Consider the following 16,414-nt stretch of genomic DNA (forward strand, 5'->3'; position numbering starts at 1 on the left):
TTTCTGTCTCACGATTCCCGAGCATGAAACGGCATAGGGGATGTTCAGTGTGCTGCGTGGCTATACTGATAAAAAACAAATGCTATATGGAATCAAACTGTGGGTTCCAACTAATGCAGGACGACGGCAGGCCTCTGTACTCTAGTTATAAATGTCTCTTCCTCTGCCAGATGGATGCATTGTATGATACACAAGAACAACTGGCAGCAAAAGAGTTGAGCATCTGTGGCATTGTGTTGTGTGACAAAACTGCACATTTTAGAGTGGCCATTTATTGTCCTCAGCACAAGGTGCACCTGTGTAATGATCATGCTGTTTAATCAGCTTCTTGATATGCCACACCTGTCAAGTGGATGGATTATCTTGGCAAAGGAGAAATGCTTACTAACAGGGATGTAAGTACGTTTGTGCACAACATTTTAGAGAAACAAACTTTTTGTGAGTATGGAACATTTCTGGGATATTTTATTTCATCTTATGAAACATGGGATCAATACATGTTGTGTTTATATTTGTTTTCAGTAAAGTAACTCCCTTTATAGTAGAATCAGCATATAGAACATGTTACTTAACTTACCTGCTTCCCTCTGCTTCTTCAGGGATCAAGTCTTCAGGATAACTTACCTGCTTCCCTCTGCTTCTTCAGTGGTCAAGTCTTCAGGATAACTTACCTGCTTCCCTCTGCTTCTTCAGGGATCAAGTCTTCAGGATAACTTACCTGCTTCCCTCTGCTTCTTCAGTGATCAAGTCTTCAGGATAACTTACCTGCTTCCCTCTGTTTCTTCAGTGATCAAGTCTTCAGGATAACTTACCTGCTTCCCTCTGCTTCTTCAGTGATCAAGTCTTCAGGATAACTTACCTGCTTCCCTCTGCTTCTTCAGGGATCAAGTCTTCAGGATAACTTACCTGCTTCCCTCTGCTTCTTCAGTGATCAAGTCTTCAGGATAACTTACCTGCTTCCCTCTGCTTCTTCAGGGATCAAGTCTTCAGGATAACTTACCTGCTTCCCTCTGCTTCTTCAGTGATCAAGTCTTCAGGATAACTTACCTGCTTCCCTCTGCTTCTTCAGGGATCAAGTCTTCAGGATAACTTACCTGCTTCCCTCTGCTTCTTCAGGGATCAAGTCTTCAGGATAACTTACCTGCTTCCCTCTGCTTCTTCAGTGATCAAGTCTTCAGGATAACTTACCTGCTTCCCTCTGCTTCTTCAGTGATCAAGTATTCAGGATAACTTACCTGCTTCCCTCTGCTTCTTCAGGGATCAAGTCTTCAGGATAACTTACCTGCTTCCCTCTGCTTCTTCAGTGATCAAGTCTTCAGGATAACTTACCTGCTTCCCTCTGTTTCTTCAGTGATCAAGTCTTCAGGATAACTTACCTGCTTCCCTCTGCTTCTTCAGGGATCAAGTCTTCAGGATAACTTACCTGCTTCCCTCTGCTTCTTCAGTAATCAAGTCTTCAGGATAACTTACCTGCTTCCCTCTGCTTCTTCAGTGATCAAGTCTTCAGGATAACTTACCTGCTTCCCTCTGCTTCTTCAGGGATCAAGTCTTCAGGATAACTTACCTGCTTCCCTCTGCTTCTTCAGTGATCAAGTCTTCAGGATAACTTACCTGCTTCCCTCTGCTTCTTCAGGGATCAAGTCTTCAGGATAACTTACCTGCTTCCCTCTGCTTCTTCAGTGATCAAGTCTTCAGGATAACTTACCTGCTTCCCTCTGCTTCTTCAGGGATCAAGTCTTCAGGATAACTTACCTGCTTCCCTCTGCTTCTTCAGTGATCAAGTCTTCAGGATAACTTACCTGCTTCCCTCTGCTTCTTCAGGGATCAAGTCTTCAGGATAACTTACCTGCTTCCCTCTGCTTCTTCAATGATCAAGTCTTCAGGATAACTTACCTGCTTCCCTCTGCTTCTTCAGGGATCAAGTCTTCAGGATAACTTACCTGCTTCCCTCTGCTTCTTCAGTGATCAAGTCTTCAGGATAACTTACCTGCTTCCCTCTGCTTCTTCAGGGATCAAGTCTTCAGGATAACTTACCTGCTTCCCTCTGCTTCTTCAGTGATCAAGTCTTCAGGATAACTTACCTGCTTCCCTCTGCTTCTTCAGTGATCAAGTCTTCAGGATAACTTACCTGCTTCCTTCTGCTTCTTCAGGGATCAAGTCTTCAGGATAACTTAACTACTTCCCTCTGCTTCTTCAGTGATCAAGTCTTCAGGATAACTTACCTGCTTCCCTCTGCTTCTTCAGGGATCAAGTCTTCAGGATAACTCCCAGCAACAAAGAGGAGGTTCAGGTGCTGAAGAAACTCCTGGGAAACATCAAGGTAATGATGTCTTGTGTTCAATAGTCTCTCTATCTCTCTCTCTCTCACACACACACACACACACACACACACACACACACACACACAATTAATCCAGTCATCACCCCTGATGATTATGACAGAGTGGTTGTTTAAAAGCCCCTGAAGTCGATGTCCTCGCCACGAGGGAATCTGATTTACAGCATAAAAAAATTATTATAAAAATATGTTAGTTTAAGCTAGCGATTTGGATTTTTGGATGCGTCTCTATCCACCGCATCTGCCTACGTCGCACTTTCGTATCTGCGGTGAAAGGTGACAGAGCTAAAGCTGTGTTTGTCAGACCATGAGACATCCTGAAAATCAGTCTTCTCACAAAATTGTCTGTAGCGTCCGAATGGTTTGGTCTACAAACTACTATGACCACTCTATGGAAAGATGAACACGATGGTGTCAGGAGACTCGTCTGAAGTTGGTACTTCTGTCTGTAGCGTCCAAACCGTTTGGGCCACACACTGATATGACCCCTCTGTGCAAAGGTGTGACTCTCATGTACATGTCAGTTGTTTTGCTCTTGTACACCCACCAGGCCTCACAAGACTCGTCTGAATGTCTCCCTGTACCAGTTGGAAAAATGTATGGAAATATACGGTGCCTTCAAAAACTATTCAGACACCTTGACTTTTTCCACATTTTGTTACGTTACAGCCTTATTCTGAAATAGATTTTTTTTCATATTCAAACCTCAGCAATCCACACACAATACCCCATAATGTCAAAGTGAAAACTATTTTTTTGTAGTTGCAATTGTTTTTTTTTAAATACCTTATTTACGTAAGTAAGTATTCAGACCTTTTGCTATGGGACTCAAAATTGAGCTCATGTGCATCCTGTTTCCATTGATCATCGTTGAGATGTTTCTACAACTTGATTAGAGTCCACCTGTGGTAAATTGATTTGATTGGACATTATTTGTAAAGGCACACACCTGTTTATATAAGGTCCCACAGTTGACAGTGCATGTCAGAGCGAAAACCAAGCCATGAGGTCAAAGGAATTGTCCGTAGAGCTCCGGATCAAATCAAATCAAATGTATTTATATAGCCCTTCGTACATCAGCTGATATCTCAAAGTGCTGTACAGAAACCCAGCCTAAAACCCCAAACAGCAAGCAATGCAGGTGTAGAAGCACGGTGGCTAGGAAAAACTCCCTAGAAAGGCCAAAACCTAGGAAGAAACCTAGAGAGGAACCAGGCTATGTGGGGTGGCCAGTCCTCTTCTGGCTGTGCCGGGTGGAGATTATAACAGAACATGGCCAGGATGTTCAAATGTTCATAAATGACCAGCATGGTCGAATAATAATAAGGCAGAACAGTTGAAACTGGAGCAGCAGCACGGTCAGGTGGACTGGGGACAGCAAGGAGTCATCATGTCAGGTAGTCCTGGGGCATGGTCCTAGGGCTCAGGTCCTCCGAGAGAGAGAAAGAAAGAGATAATTAGAGAGAGCATATGTGGGGTGGCCAGTCCTCTTCTGGCTGTGCCGGAACAGGATTGTGTCGAGGCACAGATCTGGAAAAGAGTACCAAAACATTTCTGCAGCATTGATAGTCCTCAAGAACACAGTGGCCTCCATCATTCTTATATGGAAGAAGTTGAGAACCACCAAGACTCTTCCTAGAGCTGGCCGTCCGACCAGCCTCAGCAATCTGGGGAGAAGGGCCTTGGTCAGGGAGGTGACCAAGAACCAGATGGTCACTCTGACAGAGCTCTAGAGTTCCTCTGTGGAGATGGGAGAACCTTCCAGAAGAACAACCATTTCTGCAGCACTCCACCAACTAGGCCTTTATGGTAGAGTGGCCAGACGGAAGCCACTCCTCAGTAAAAGGCACATGACAGCCTGCTTGGAGTTTGCCAAAAGGCACCCAAAGACTCTCAGACCATGAAAAACAAGATTCTCTGGACTGATGAAAACAAGATTGAACTCTTTGGCCTGAATGCCAAGCGTCACGTCTGGAGGAAACCTGGCTTCATCCCTATGGTGAAGCATGGTGGTGGCAGCATCATGCTGTAGGGATGTTTTTCAGCGGCAGGGACTGGGAGACTATTCAGGATCGAGGGAAAGATGAACGGAGCAAAGTACAGAGAGATCCTTGATGAAAACACGCTCCAGAGCGCTCAGGACCTCAGACTGGGGTGACGGTTCACCTTCCAACAGGACAACGACCCTAAGCACACAGCCAAGACAACGCAGGAGTGGCTTCAAGATCAAGTCTCTGAATGTCCTTGTGTGGCCCAGCCAGAGCCCGTACTAGAATCCGATCGAACATCTCTGGAGAGACCTGAAAATATCTGTGCAGCAACCCTCCCCATCCAACCTGACAGAGCTTGAGAGGATCTGCAAAGAAGAATGGGAGAAACTCACCAAATACAGGTGTATCAAGCTTGTAGTGTCATACCCAATAATAGGAGGGACACTTCAGAACAATCTTCCTTTTTATATTTTTTTGTGGACTATCTGTTGTTCCATGTAGTGAATCTGTTATTCAATGCGTTTTGTATGGGCTAATGGCAGTAAGGACAAAAATATTTGTTAATTAAAAAAAAAAATATATTTTTTTTGATACATCACGTGATCATAAAATGCAAAATCAAATAGCTAAATTATCCTTGGTATGACCTTAAAACAATTCCATATGGCTTAGTAGAATGGTAAAATCGGCCACGATAAAACCATCAACATAGAACCATAGTAATCATACTATAGTTAGTGTACATTCTTCTTCTGGCTAATTTTACAGAGAGGTAAATGAGGCAGTTCACGGTGCAGTCAGAAAGACATCTGGTTCATTGACCTTTGCAGTTGGAAAAACCTTCAGGCTCATCGGAGAAGGCGAGAAAGTGTCTGCTGTGGCCTGTGACATTCCCAATACCATTTGGGAACAATTACACAGCAATGCCAGGAACACCGGCGACCTTCCTACACTTTCCTTCCCTTGAAGATAAACTCCCAGCAGTGGTACTGATGTTATTAGTGAAGTAGGAAAATAGGCCTGGAACCTGCCTGGGTGGTCAAGGTTAATATATGAAAACTGAGTCGAATTGATAAGTTCACGTTTGCCCGTGAATGCAGCCGTCCCGCTTTAGAATGTTTTGAGCAGTGGTGGGATATGTTGAGCAGTGGTGGGATATGTTGAGCAGTGGTGGGATATGTTGAGCAGTGGTGGGATATGTTGAGCAGTGGTGGGATATGTTGAGCAGTGGTGGGATATGTTGAGCAGTGTTTGTCAGTGGTGGGATATGTTGAGCAGTGGTGGGATATGTTGAGCAGTGTTTGTCAGTGGTGGGATATGTTGAGCAGTGGTGTGGTATGTTGAGCAGTGGTGGGATATGTTGAGCAGTGGTGGGATATGTTGAGCAGTGTTTGTCAGTGGTGGGATATGTTGAGCAGTGGTGGGATATGTTGAGCAGTGGTGGGATATGTTGAGCAGTGTTTGTCAGTGGTGGGATATGTTGAGCAGTGTTTGTCATAGGTGGGATATGTTGAGCAGTGGTGGGATATGTTGAGCAGTGTTTGTCAGTGGTGGGATATGTTGAGCAGTGTTTGTCAGAGGTGGGATATGTTGAGCAGTGTTTGTCAGAGGTGGGATATATTGAACAGTGTTTGTCAGTGGTGGGATATGTTGAGCAGTGTTTGTCAGAGGTGGGATATATTGAACAGTGTTTGTCAGAGGTGGGATATGTTGAGCAGTGTTTGTCAGAGGTGGGATATATTGAACAGTGTTTGTCAGAGGTGGAATATGTTGAGCAGTGTTTGTATTTCACTGCTAGGGCCTATTTGGTAGTGTTTTAGATATGTTTGGGGTGTGCTGGGAACTGTTTGGGCTGTTATAGTTATCCTTAGCCAGGTTCAGATAGCTACAGATGTAGGATCTTAATTTGATCACCCTTTTTCAGGAGAAATGTCATGCAGGACATTTTAAACGTTTAGTGTATTTAAGGTTTAAAAATTATTTTGAATGCATCAACCCCTACAATAATGTCCATTAATTATAATCAACATTTTAATTGACATTTCTTGTTGCTGCAGGATTAGAAGTGTAGCAAACTGGCTCAAATTAAGATCCTACATCTAGGGTTCAGGTTTGGGCTGAACTGTCCTGACAACCAGAAATACTAGCTCAAAGAAACAAGGGACAGATAGGGGGAAAGGTCAACTGACCCATAAAAGCCATGATTTTTTTTGTTCTGATGGCTAAATAACCAGTTATTGTTTGGTGGACCCCCCATGTTTGTCTTGGTCTGGCCTGAGTCTGTGTCTAAGGAGGGACAGTGGGCCTGAAGACCTTGGAGATGGCGGCTACTGTTTGGACAGCTGCTGTTGAGACATGTTTTTCTTAGTTTATCCGCGTTGCGCCGCGACGTCCTCTGTGCCAAAGTCACACTCCTCACCTTCACAGAGAGACTGAAGCCAAACAGAGAGAGTAGGCCCTTGAGTGTCACAATATTTAATTGTTGATTCTCATAAATGGATGCCTGTCCACAAAAATACTGAATATGTTGTGCTGGAAATTGTGATATAAGTAAAGATGTTCCCATCCGTATTTTGAATTGTTGATACTGAGACTGTCAAGTGCTACCTCTTATGATAGATCTGTCTAGTGTCAAATGATAGATTCGTCTAGCTTCTCCTGAATCATAAACACTCCAAATTAATTTCACCGTAGCTGCCTTTTGTAGGAGCCAAACGTCTACAGTATGTCTCAGAACTGAACTGACGCCTGCAGCAGGCCCACTACCTTCCTTTACTCCTTGTCAGGATTGCCATAAACTATAACAAAACTACCTCAGTTTAAAGGTATCCTACAACCTCAAATAAAATCATGTAAACAATCAAGTGATAAAGGATCTAATCCACTGGGATTATATTTCCTAATAAAGCCAAGGAATGCATCTATAAGAGCCTTTACTGTAAACAATTATTGAAAACCATAACTTGGATCATAGGCGGGCTTCGTAGAGTGAACCATGTTATCTGGTAGTGATACACAAGTGATGCTTGGGCATGTGCTGTTTGATTTGTGAGACCAACAAAGAGATGGAGATGTGGAAACATTTACAGTAACAATAGTGCTCTTGCTCATTTTGAAATGCAGCATATAAATTGCAACCTTATCCATTTATGTTGGCTTGGAGTAGCAGAGAAAAGCTGAGGGACCCCATACCATTCTCATGTGGAACGTTTTTTTTTACCCCTTGTAGCTTGAAGTTTATTTCAAAGCGGGTGCTTGGCTTTCTGTTAACTATTAAATTAATGATCTCTTAATAGGCATTTTTGCCAGTCTGTATGATTCTACTCCCGTGCTGAAACCAGAGCCAGCTGGAGCTATGAAACGCTCAGTTCCCGTCAAAGTAAATCACTGAATCGCTGATTCATGCTCCCAAAAAGTTTTCTTTTAGAGCGTGGTTGGTTATTATCTTTATGTTAAACCTTGGTTTTGGAGAGCATCAATGGCTAGTCCTGGGTCGACATATCTGTGTTTTTTTTGCTGCTAATAGCTGGCTAATGTGTAGGTTATACCAGCTCCAGCTAGCGGTGCTATCTCTTGGCAGGAACTGAAAGGAGAGGCTTTGCTGGCTGCTAACCTGGGGTCAAACAGCAGGGTGTGGGATGTAGAAGGCAGAGGGATGGCTTGACTGGGCTGTTCATTGTGTGTGTGTGTGTGTGTGTGTGTGTGTGTGTGTGTGTGTGTGTGTGTGTGTGTGTGTGTGTGTGTGTGTGTGTGTGTGTGTGTGTGTGTGTGTGTGTGTGTGTGTGTGTGTGTCGTCATCCGAATTCCCTCATTCCCTTGACCTGCCCGTCAATCCGTAACCCATAGCATTGATCTACACTCCAGGTCATAGTGTGCTGTGGAGAACAGCCTTGAATGTTAAAGCTTTGCTATTGTCCATCTCCCCAGAAGCCCTGGGTTTGTTAGCAGGAGGAACTGTGGGTTCAGGAAGGGGAGCAAGGTTGTTTTGGTGGTGCAGAAGAGTCTCACCATCTCACCATGTCTGCGTGTGTCTGTAGATCCCTATAACTAACTAACTCTCTCTCTGTGTCTCGGTCTCTGTCTCTCTCTCTTTGTCTCTCTATCTCTCCCTCTCAGGTGGACCTATGGCAGCCCAACAGTGCCTCTCTGATCCGACACAATGCCACTGTGGACGTGCACGTGAGACGGAACGACACACGAGGGCTACGGACACGCCTCCAGAAAGAACACATAGATTTTAAGTAAGGGCTTAGAGACTACTCCATATTTCACCCTGAACAGTAAAGACAATTACCATAATAACACCAGAGCCATTCCTAGCCGGGTGCCCCCCCTGCCTCACCACTCCCCCTGTTGTTAACCCATCCACCCCCACAGGAAGAGGAACATCTGTTCGCCAAAAAGGGTGTCGCGAGGTGCCTTTTCAAAGCATACATGTACACACACACACACACACACACAAAACACACACAAAACACGGACTACAACCCTATTTGCTTTCAAACGCAGCCCTTTCATCTTTTCTCCCCATCAATCATCACAATGATGGAGTTTATCAAAGAAGCCACAGCCAGAAATACTCCCATTGTCATCCCTATCCTTGGAAGACTTTTTTACTCCTCTCTCTCTCTCTCTCTCTCTCTCTCTCTCTCTCTCTCTCTCTGTCCTCTCTCTCTCTGTCCTCTCTCTCTCTGTCCTCTCTCTCTCTCTCTCTCTCTCTCTCTCTCTCTCTCTCTCTCTCTCTGGCTCTCGCTCTCTCTCTCTCTCTCTCTCTCTCTCTCTCTGGCTCTCACTCTCTCTCTCTCTCTTGCTCTCTCTCTCTCTCTCTCTCTCTCTCTCTCTCTCTCTCTCTCTCTCTCTCTCTCTTGCTCTCTCTCTCTGGCTCTCTCTCTCTCTGGCTCTCTCTCTCTCTTGCTCTCGCTCTCTCTGGCTCTCTCTCTCTGGCTCTCTCTCTGGCTCTCTCTCTCTTTCAATTCAATTCAAGGGGCTTTATTGGCATGGGAAACGTGTTAACATTGCCAAAGCAAGTGAGGTAGATAATATACAAAAGTGAAATAAACAATAAAAATTAACAGTAAACATTACACATACAGAAGTTTCAAAACAATAAAAACATTACAAATGTCATGTTATGTATATATATATATATATACAGTGTTATAACAATGTACAAATGCTTAAAGTACACAAAGGAAAATAAATAAGCATAAATATGGGTTGTATTTACAATGGTGTTTGTTCTTCACTGGTTGCCCTTTTCTTGTGTGCAACAGGTCACAAATCTTGCTGCTGTGATGGCACACTGTGGAATTTCACTCAGTAGATATGGGAGTTTATCAAAATTGGATTTGTTTTCGAATTCTTTGTGGATCTATGTAATCTGAGGGAAATATGTCTCTCTAATATGGTCATACATTGGGCAGGAGGTTAGGAAGTGCAGCTCAGTTTCCACCTCATTTTGTGGGCAGTGAGCACATAGCCTGTCTTCTCTTGAGAGCCATGTCTGCCTACGGCAGCCTTTCTCAATAGCAAGGCTATGCTCACTGAGTCTGTACATAGTCAAAGCGTTCCTTAAGTTTGGGTCAGTCACAGTGGTCAGGTACTCTGTTTAGGGCCAAATAGCATTCTAGTTTGCTCTGTTTTTTTGTTAATTCTTTCCATTGTGTCAAGTAATTATCTTTTTGTTTTCTCATGATTTGGTTGGGTCTAATTGTGCTGCTGTCCTGGGGCTCTGTGGGGTGTGTTTGTTTTTGTGAACAGAGCCCCAGGACCAGCTTGCTTAGGGGACTCTTCTCCAGGTTCATCTCTCTGTAGGTGATGGCTTTGTTATGAAAGGTTTGTGAATCGCTTCCTTTTAGGTGGTTGTAGAATTTAACGTCTCTTTTCTGGGTTTTGATAATTAGTGGGTATCGGCCTAATTCTGCCCTGCATATTTTTGCAGAATTTTGCGTGCAGAGTCTCAATTTGGTGTTTGTCCCATTTTGTGAAGTCTTGGTTGGTGAGCGGACCCCAGACCTCACAACCATAAAGGGCAATGGGCTCTATGACTGATTCAAGTATTTTTAGCCAGATCCTAATTGGTATGTCGAATTTTATGTTCCTTTTGATGGCATAGAATGCCCTTCTTGCCTTGTCTCTCAGATCGTTCACAGCTTTGTGGAAGTTACCTGTGGCGCTGATGTTTAGGCCAAGTTATGCATAGTTTTTTGTGTGCTCTAGGGCAATGGCGTCTAGATGGAATTTGTATTTGTGGTCCTGGCAACTGGACTTTTTTTGGAACACCATTATTTTGGTCTTACTGAGATTTACTCTCAGGGCCCAGGTCTGACCGAATCTGTGCAGAAGATCTAGGGGCTGCTGTAGGCCCTCCTTGGTTGGTGACAGAAGCACCAGATCATCAGAAAACAGTAGACATTTGACTTCAGATTCTAGTAGGGTGACAGGGGGGGCTGCAGACGTTTCCAGTGCCCGTGCAAATTTGTTGATAAATATGTTGAAGAGGGTGGGGCTTAAGCTGGTATCCCTGTCTCACCCCACGGCCCTGTGTGAAGAAATGTGTGTGTTTTTGCCCATTTTAACCACACACTTGTTATTTGTGTACATGGATTTTATAATGTCATATGTTTTACCCCCAACACCACTTTCCATCAATTTGTATAGCAGACCCTCATGCCAAATTGAGTTGAAGGCTTTTTTGAAATCAACAAAGCATGAGAAGACTTTGCCTTTGTTTTGGTTTGTTTGGTTGTCAATTAGGGTGTGCAGGGTGAATACATGGTCTGTTGTACGGAAATTTGGTAAAAAGCCAATTTGACATTTGCTCAGTACATTGTTTTCATTGAGGAAATGTACGAGTCTGCTGTTAATGTTGTTGGTTCCAAATATTGGGGAAGATGCCAGAGCTAAGGATGATGTTAAAGAGTTTTAGTATAGCCAATTTGATTTTTTTGTCTGTATATTTGATAATTTCATTGAGGATACCATCAACATCACATTTGGGTTGGAGGGTTTTTATTTGGTCCTGTAGCTCATTCAAGGTAATTGGAGAATCCAGTGGGTTCTGGTAGTCTTTAATAGTTGATTCTAAGATTTGTATTTGATCATATATATGTTTTTGCTGTTTGTTCTTTGTTATAGAGCCAAAAAGATTGGAGAAGTGGTTTACCCATACATCTCCATTTTGGATAGATACAGTGCCTTGCGAAAGTATTCGGCCCCCTTGAACTTTGCGACCTTTTGCCACATTTCAGGCTTCAAACATAAAGATATAAAACTGTATTTTTTTGTGAAGAATCAACAACAAGTGGGACACAATCATGAAGTGGAACGACATTGATTGGATATTTCAAACTTTTTTAACAAATCAAAAACTGAAAAATTGGGCGTGCAAAATTATTCAGCCCCCTTAAGTTAATACTTTGTAGCGCCACCTTTTGCTGCGATTACAGCTGTAAGTCGCTTGGGGTATGTCTCTATCAGTTTTGCACATCGAGAGACTGACATTTTTTCCAATCCTCCTTGCAAAACAGCTCGAGCTCAGTGAGGTTGGATGGAGAGCATTTGTGAACAGCAGTTTTCAGTTCTTTCCACAGATTCTCGATTGGATTCAGGTCTGGACTTTGACTTGGCCATTCTAACACCTGGATATGTTTATTTTTGAACCATTCCATTGTAGATTTTGCTTTATGTTTTGGATCATTGTCTTGTTGGAAGACAAATCTCCGTCCCAGTCTCAGGTCTTTTGAGGAAGAAGAAAGCCATTTCATTTAGGTCAATTAGGTCAACATTGGATCATTCAGAGATCCTCACTGAACTTCTGGAGAGAGTTTGCTGCACTGAAAGTAAAGGGGCTGAATAATTTTGCACGCCCCATTTTTCAGTTTTTGATTTGTTAAAAAAGTTTGAAATATCCAATAAATGTCGTTCCACTTCATGATTGTGTCTCACTTGTTGTTGATTCTTCACAAAAAAATACAGTTTTATATATTTATGTTTGAAGCCTGAAATGTGGCAAAAGGTCGCAAAGTTCAAGGGGGCCGAATACTTTCGCAAGGCACTGTAATTCTTCGTGTTGTTGTTTGTTTAGTGTCTAGGGATTCTTCAATTACATTGAGCTGATTTCTGACGTGCTGTTCCTTCTTTTTCTGTAGTGTATTTCTGTATTGTTTTAGTGATTCACCATAGTGAAGGCGTAGACTCTATGTCTCTATGTTTTTGGTTGGACAGGTTTCTCAATTTCTTTCTTAGATTTTTGCATTCTTCATCAAACCATCTGTCATTGTTGTTCATTTTCTTCGGTTTTCTATTTGAGATTTTTAGATTTGATAGGGAAGCTGAAAGGTCAAATATTCTGTTAAGATTTTCTTCTGCCAAGTTTACACCTTCACTATTACAGTGGAACGTTTTACCCAGGAAATTGTCTAAAAGGGATTGAATTTGTTGTTGCCTAATTGTTTTTTGGTAGGTTTCCAAACTACATTCCTTCCATCTATAGCATTTCTTAATATTACTCAGTTCCTTTGGCTTTGATGCCTCCTGATCGAGTATTGCTCTGTTCAAGTAGACTGTGGTTTGGCTGTGGTCTGACAGGGGCTGACTGTGAACGCTCTGAGAGACTCTGGGTTGAGGTCAGTGATAAAGTAGTCTACAGTACTACTGCCAAGAGATGAGCTATAGGTGTATCTACCATAGGAGTCCCCTCGAAGCCTACCATTGACTATGTACATACCCAGCATACCCTTTCTCTGGCTCTCTCTCTCTGGTTCTCTCTCTGGCTCTCTGTCTGGCTCTCTCTCTGGCTCTCGCTCTCTGGCTCTCTCTCTGGCTCTCTCTCTCTGGCTCTCTCCTCTCTTTCTCTCTCTTGCTCTCTCTTGCTCTCTCTTGTTCTCTCTTTCTCTCTCTCTCTCTCTCATCTCTCTCTCTCTCTCTCTCCTCTTGCTCCTTCTCTTGCTCTCTCTTTCTCTTGCTCGCTCCTCTTTCTCTCGCTCTCTTTCTCTTGCTCGCTCTCTCGCTCTCTTTCTCGCTCTCTTTCTTTCTTTCTTGCTCGTTCTCTCTCTTTCTTGCTCGTTCTCTCTCTTTCTTGCTCGCTCTCTCTCGTTCTCTCTTGCTCTCGCTCTCTCTTTCTCTCTCACTCTCCTCTTGCTCTCTCTCTCTTGCTCTCTCTCTCTCTCGCTCTCTCTCACGCTCTCTTGCTCTCTCATCTCTCCTTGCTTTGACTATTCATAGATGTATATTTCCTCAGTATGGGCCGGGGAGCCATAGAGATCTGAGGCTGGTGGGGTGATGGGTTTCAGTATTTACAGTCTGAGAGCGTTTGGGGGATAATTTGTATTAGATGAAAAAAGCTATGGGTGATGGGTTCACATGAGAGGGGACTAAAATCCTGCATCTTAGCTGGGAAATACCATTGTATGTAGTTATTCATAAAATGTCATGCATTCAAACACTTTGATTTATGTCCACATTTTTCTGTTTTGTCATCCTGTGGTAAATGTTAGCTGAGCTAGACTATGACAAAACTACTCTCATCTCATTTGTGAAGAGAAAAGTTTTCTCAAAGAATGTCAATCAATGACAGATGTAGCCTTTCCTGATGTTATGAGAATAGTTTTGACCAAATAAGTGTCTCTCCACAGTAGGACATGCTGTCTCTCCACGCTAGGACACGCTGTCTCTCCACGCTAGGACACGCTGTCTCTCCATGCTAGGACACGCTGTCTCTCCACGCTAGGACACGGTGTCTCTCCACACTAGGACACGCTGTCTCTCCACGCTAGGACACGCTGTCTCTCCACGCTAGGACACGCTGTCTGTCCACGCTAGGACACGGTGTCTCTCCACGCTAGGACACGGTGTCTCTCCACGCTAGGACACGGTGTCTCTCCACGCTAGGACGCGCTGTCTCTCCACGCAAGGATGCGCTGTCTCTCCACGCAAGGACGCGCTGTCTCTCCACACAAGGACGAGCTGTCTCTCCACACAAGGACGCGCTATCTCTCCACGCAAGGACGCGCTGTCTCTCCACGCAAGGACGCGCTGTCTCTCCACACAAGGACGCGCTGTCTCTCCACGGAAGGACGCGCTGTCTCTCCACACAAGGACGCGCTGTCTCTCCACGCTAGGACGCGCTGTCTCTCCACGCAAGGACGCGCTGTCTCTCCACGCAAGGACGCGCTGTCTCTCCACGCAAGGACGCGCTGTCTCTCCACACAAGGACGAGCTGTCTCTCCACACAAGGACGCGCTATCTCTCCACGCAAGGACGCGCTGTCTCTCCACGCAAGGACGCGCTGTCTCTCCACACAAGGACACGCTGTCTCTCCACGCAAGGACGCGCTGTCTCTCCACACAAGGATGCGCTGTCTCTCCACGCTAGGACACGCTGTCTGTCCACGCTAGGACACGGTGTCTCTCCACACAAGGACGCGCTGTCTCTCCATGCAAGGACGCGCTGTCTCTCCACACAAGGACGTGCTGTCTCTCCACGCAAGGATGCGCTGTCTCTCCACACAAGGACGCGCTGTCTCTCCACACAAGGATAAAGTCACTGGTCTCTCAGCTTAGTTGTCTTACTTGAATGAACAAAGTTATGATAAGAGGAAGATCATCAAGACTAAAATGTATTTTTTTTAAAACATGACCCTAAAACACACTGACGCTCCTCTCGCCACAGGGTGTACATATCTAACCTTCAGAAGGAAATTGAAAAGCAGACGGGACATCGTTCTTCCCGCAAGAGGAGGTCTGAATCCCAATATGACTATGAGGTGTACCACTCTCTGGAGGAGGTAGGTGGGAGACACACACACATACACACACTTTTCACCCCAAACCCACAGCTCTTTGCTGTTTATTTCTCTAGAGAAACCTGGAGTCTATGAGATGTGTGCATTTGCATCCAGCTTCCTGAATGTTGAATCTATGATCCCCATTGTCACGGCCCGAATGCATTCCACTGTGAGATAGGGGGAACCAGGGAGCCTTTCCAACTGCCTTCACCAACCCATCATTACACAGCGTTGAACACATCCTCACACACACATACACACTCAGAGGGCTGAGACGCACGCACGCACACACCCACACACACCCACCCCCACACACACACACACACACACACACACACACACACACACACACACACACACACACACACACACACACACACACACACACACACACACACACATCAATGATCTACGATTTACACTGCTCATACATTTATACAGAAGGCAGGCCGTATCAGTTGGTTTCAGTATTCAAATCAAATCAAATGTATTTATATAGCCCTTCTTACATCAGCTGATATATCAAAGTTCTGTACAGAAACCCAGCCTAAAACCCCAAACAGCAAGCAATCCAGGTGTAGAAGCACGGTGGCTAGGAAAAACTCCCTAGAAAGGCCAAAACCTAGTAAGAAACCTAGAGAGGAACCAGGCTATGAGGGGTGGCCAGTCCTCTTCTGGCTGTGCCGGGTGGAGATTATAACAGAACATGGCCAAGATGTTCAAATGTTCATAAATTACCAGCATGGTCAAATAATAATAACCACAGTAGTTGTCGAGGGTGCAACAAGTCAGCACCTCAGAAGCAAATGTCAGTTTGCTTTTCATAGCCAATCATTGAGAGTATCTCTACCGCTCCTGCTGTCTCTAGAGAGTTGAAAACAGCAGGTCTGGGAAAGGTAGCACGTCCGGGGGGAACAGGTCAGGGTTCCATAGCCACAGGCAGAACAGTTGAAACTGGAGCAGCAGCACGGCCAGGTGGACTGGGGACAGCAAGGAGTCATCATGCCAGGTAGTCCTGAGGCATGGTCCTAGGGCTCAGGTCCTCCGAGAGAGAAAAAGAAAGAGAGAATTAGAGAGATCATACTTAAATTCACACAGGACACCGGATAGGACAGGAGAAATACTCCAGATATAACAGAATGACCCTAGCCAAGGGCCTCCCGGGTGGCACAGTGGTTAAGGGCGCTGTACTGCAGCGCCAGCTGTGCCATCAGAGTCCCTGGGTTCGCGCCCAGGCTCTGTCGTAACCGGCCGCGACCGGGAGGTCCGTGGGGTGACGAACAATTGGCCTAGCGTCGC

The 16,414-nt window shown here is 44.6% G+C and overlaps 1 protein-coding gene across 2 annotated transcripts in view; it reads left to right on the top strand.

The window, feature by feature from the left end:
- cpa6 (carboxypeptidase A6) overlaps positions 1 to 16,414 on the top strand; it is a 46,222-nt gene that overhangs the window by 17,885 nt on the left and 11,923 nt on the right. The window contains exons 2-4 of one of the 2 annotated variants that reach the window (XM_036934955.2): positions 2,245 to 2,320; positions 8,446 to 8,570; positions 15,001 to 15,115. In XM_036934955.2, coding sequence (XP_036790850.1) covers positions 2,245 to 2,320; positions 8,446 to 8,570; positions 15,001 to 15,115 — 316 coding nt within the window. The remainder of the gene's footprint in view (positions 1 to 2,244; positions 2,321 to 8,445; positions 8,571 to 15,000; positions 15,116 to 16,414) is intronic. The other variant, XM_036934956.2, reaches the window with a different exon arrangement.

This window comes from Oncorhynchus mykiss, chromosome 11 (genome assembly GCF_057628025.1).
Source record: "Oncorhynchus mykiss isolate SJ-2025 chromosome 11, ASM5762802v1, whole genome shotgun sequence".
Taxonomy (NCBI): Eukaryota; Metazoa; Chordata; class Actinopteri; order Salmoniformes; family Salmonidae; genus Oncorhynchus; species Oncorhynchus mykiss.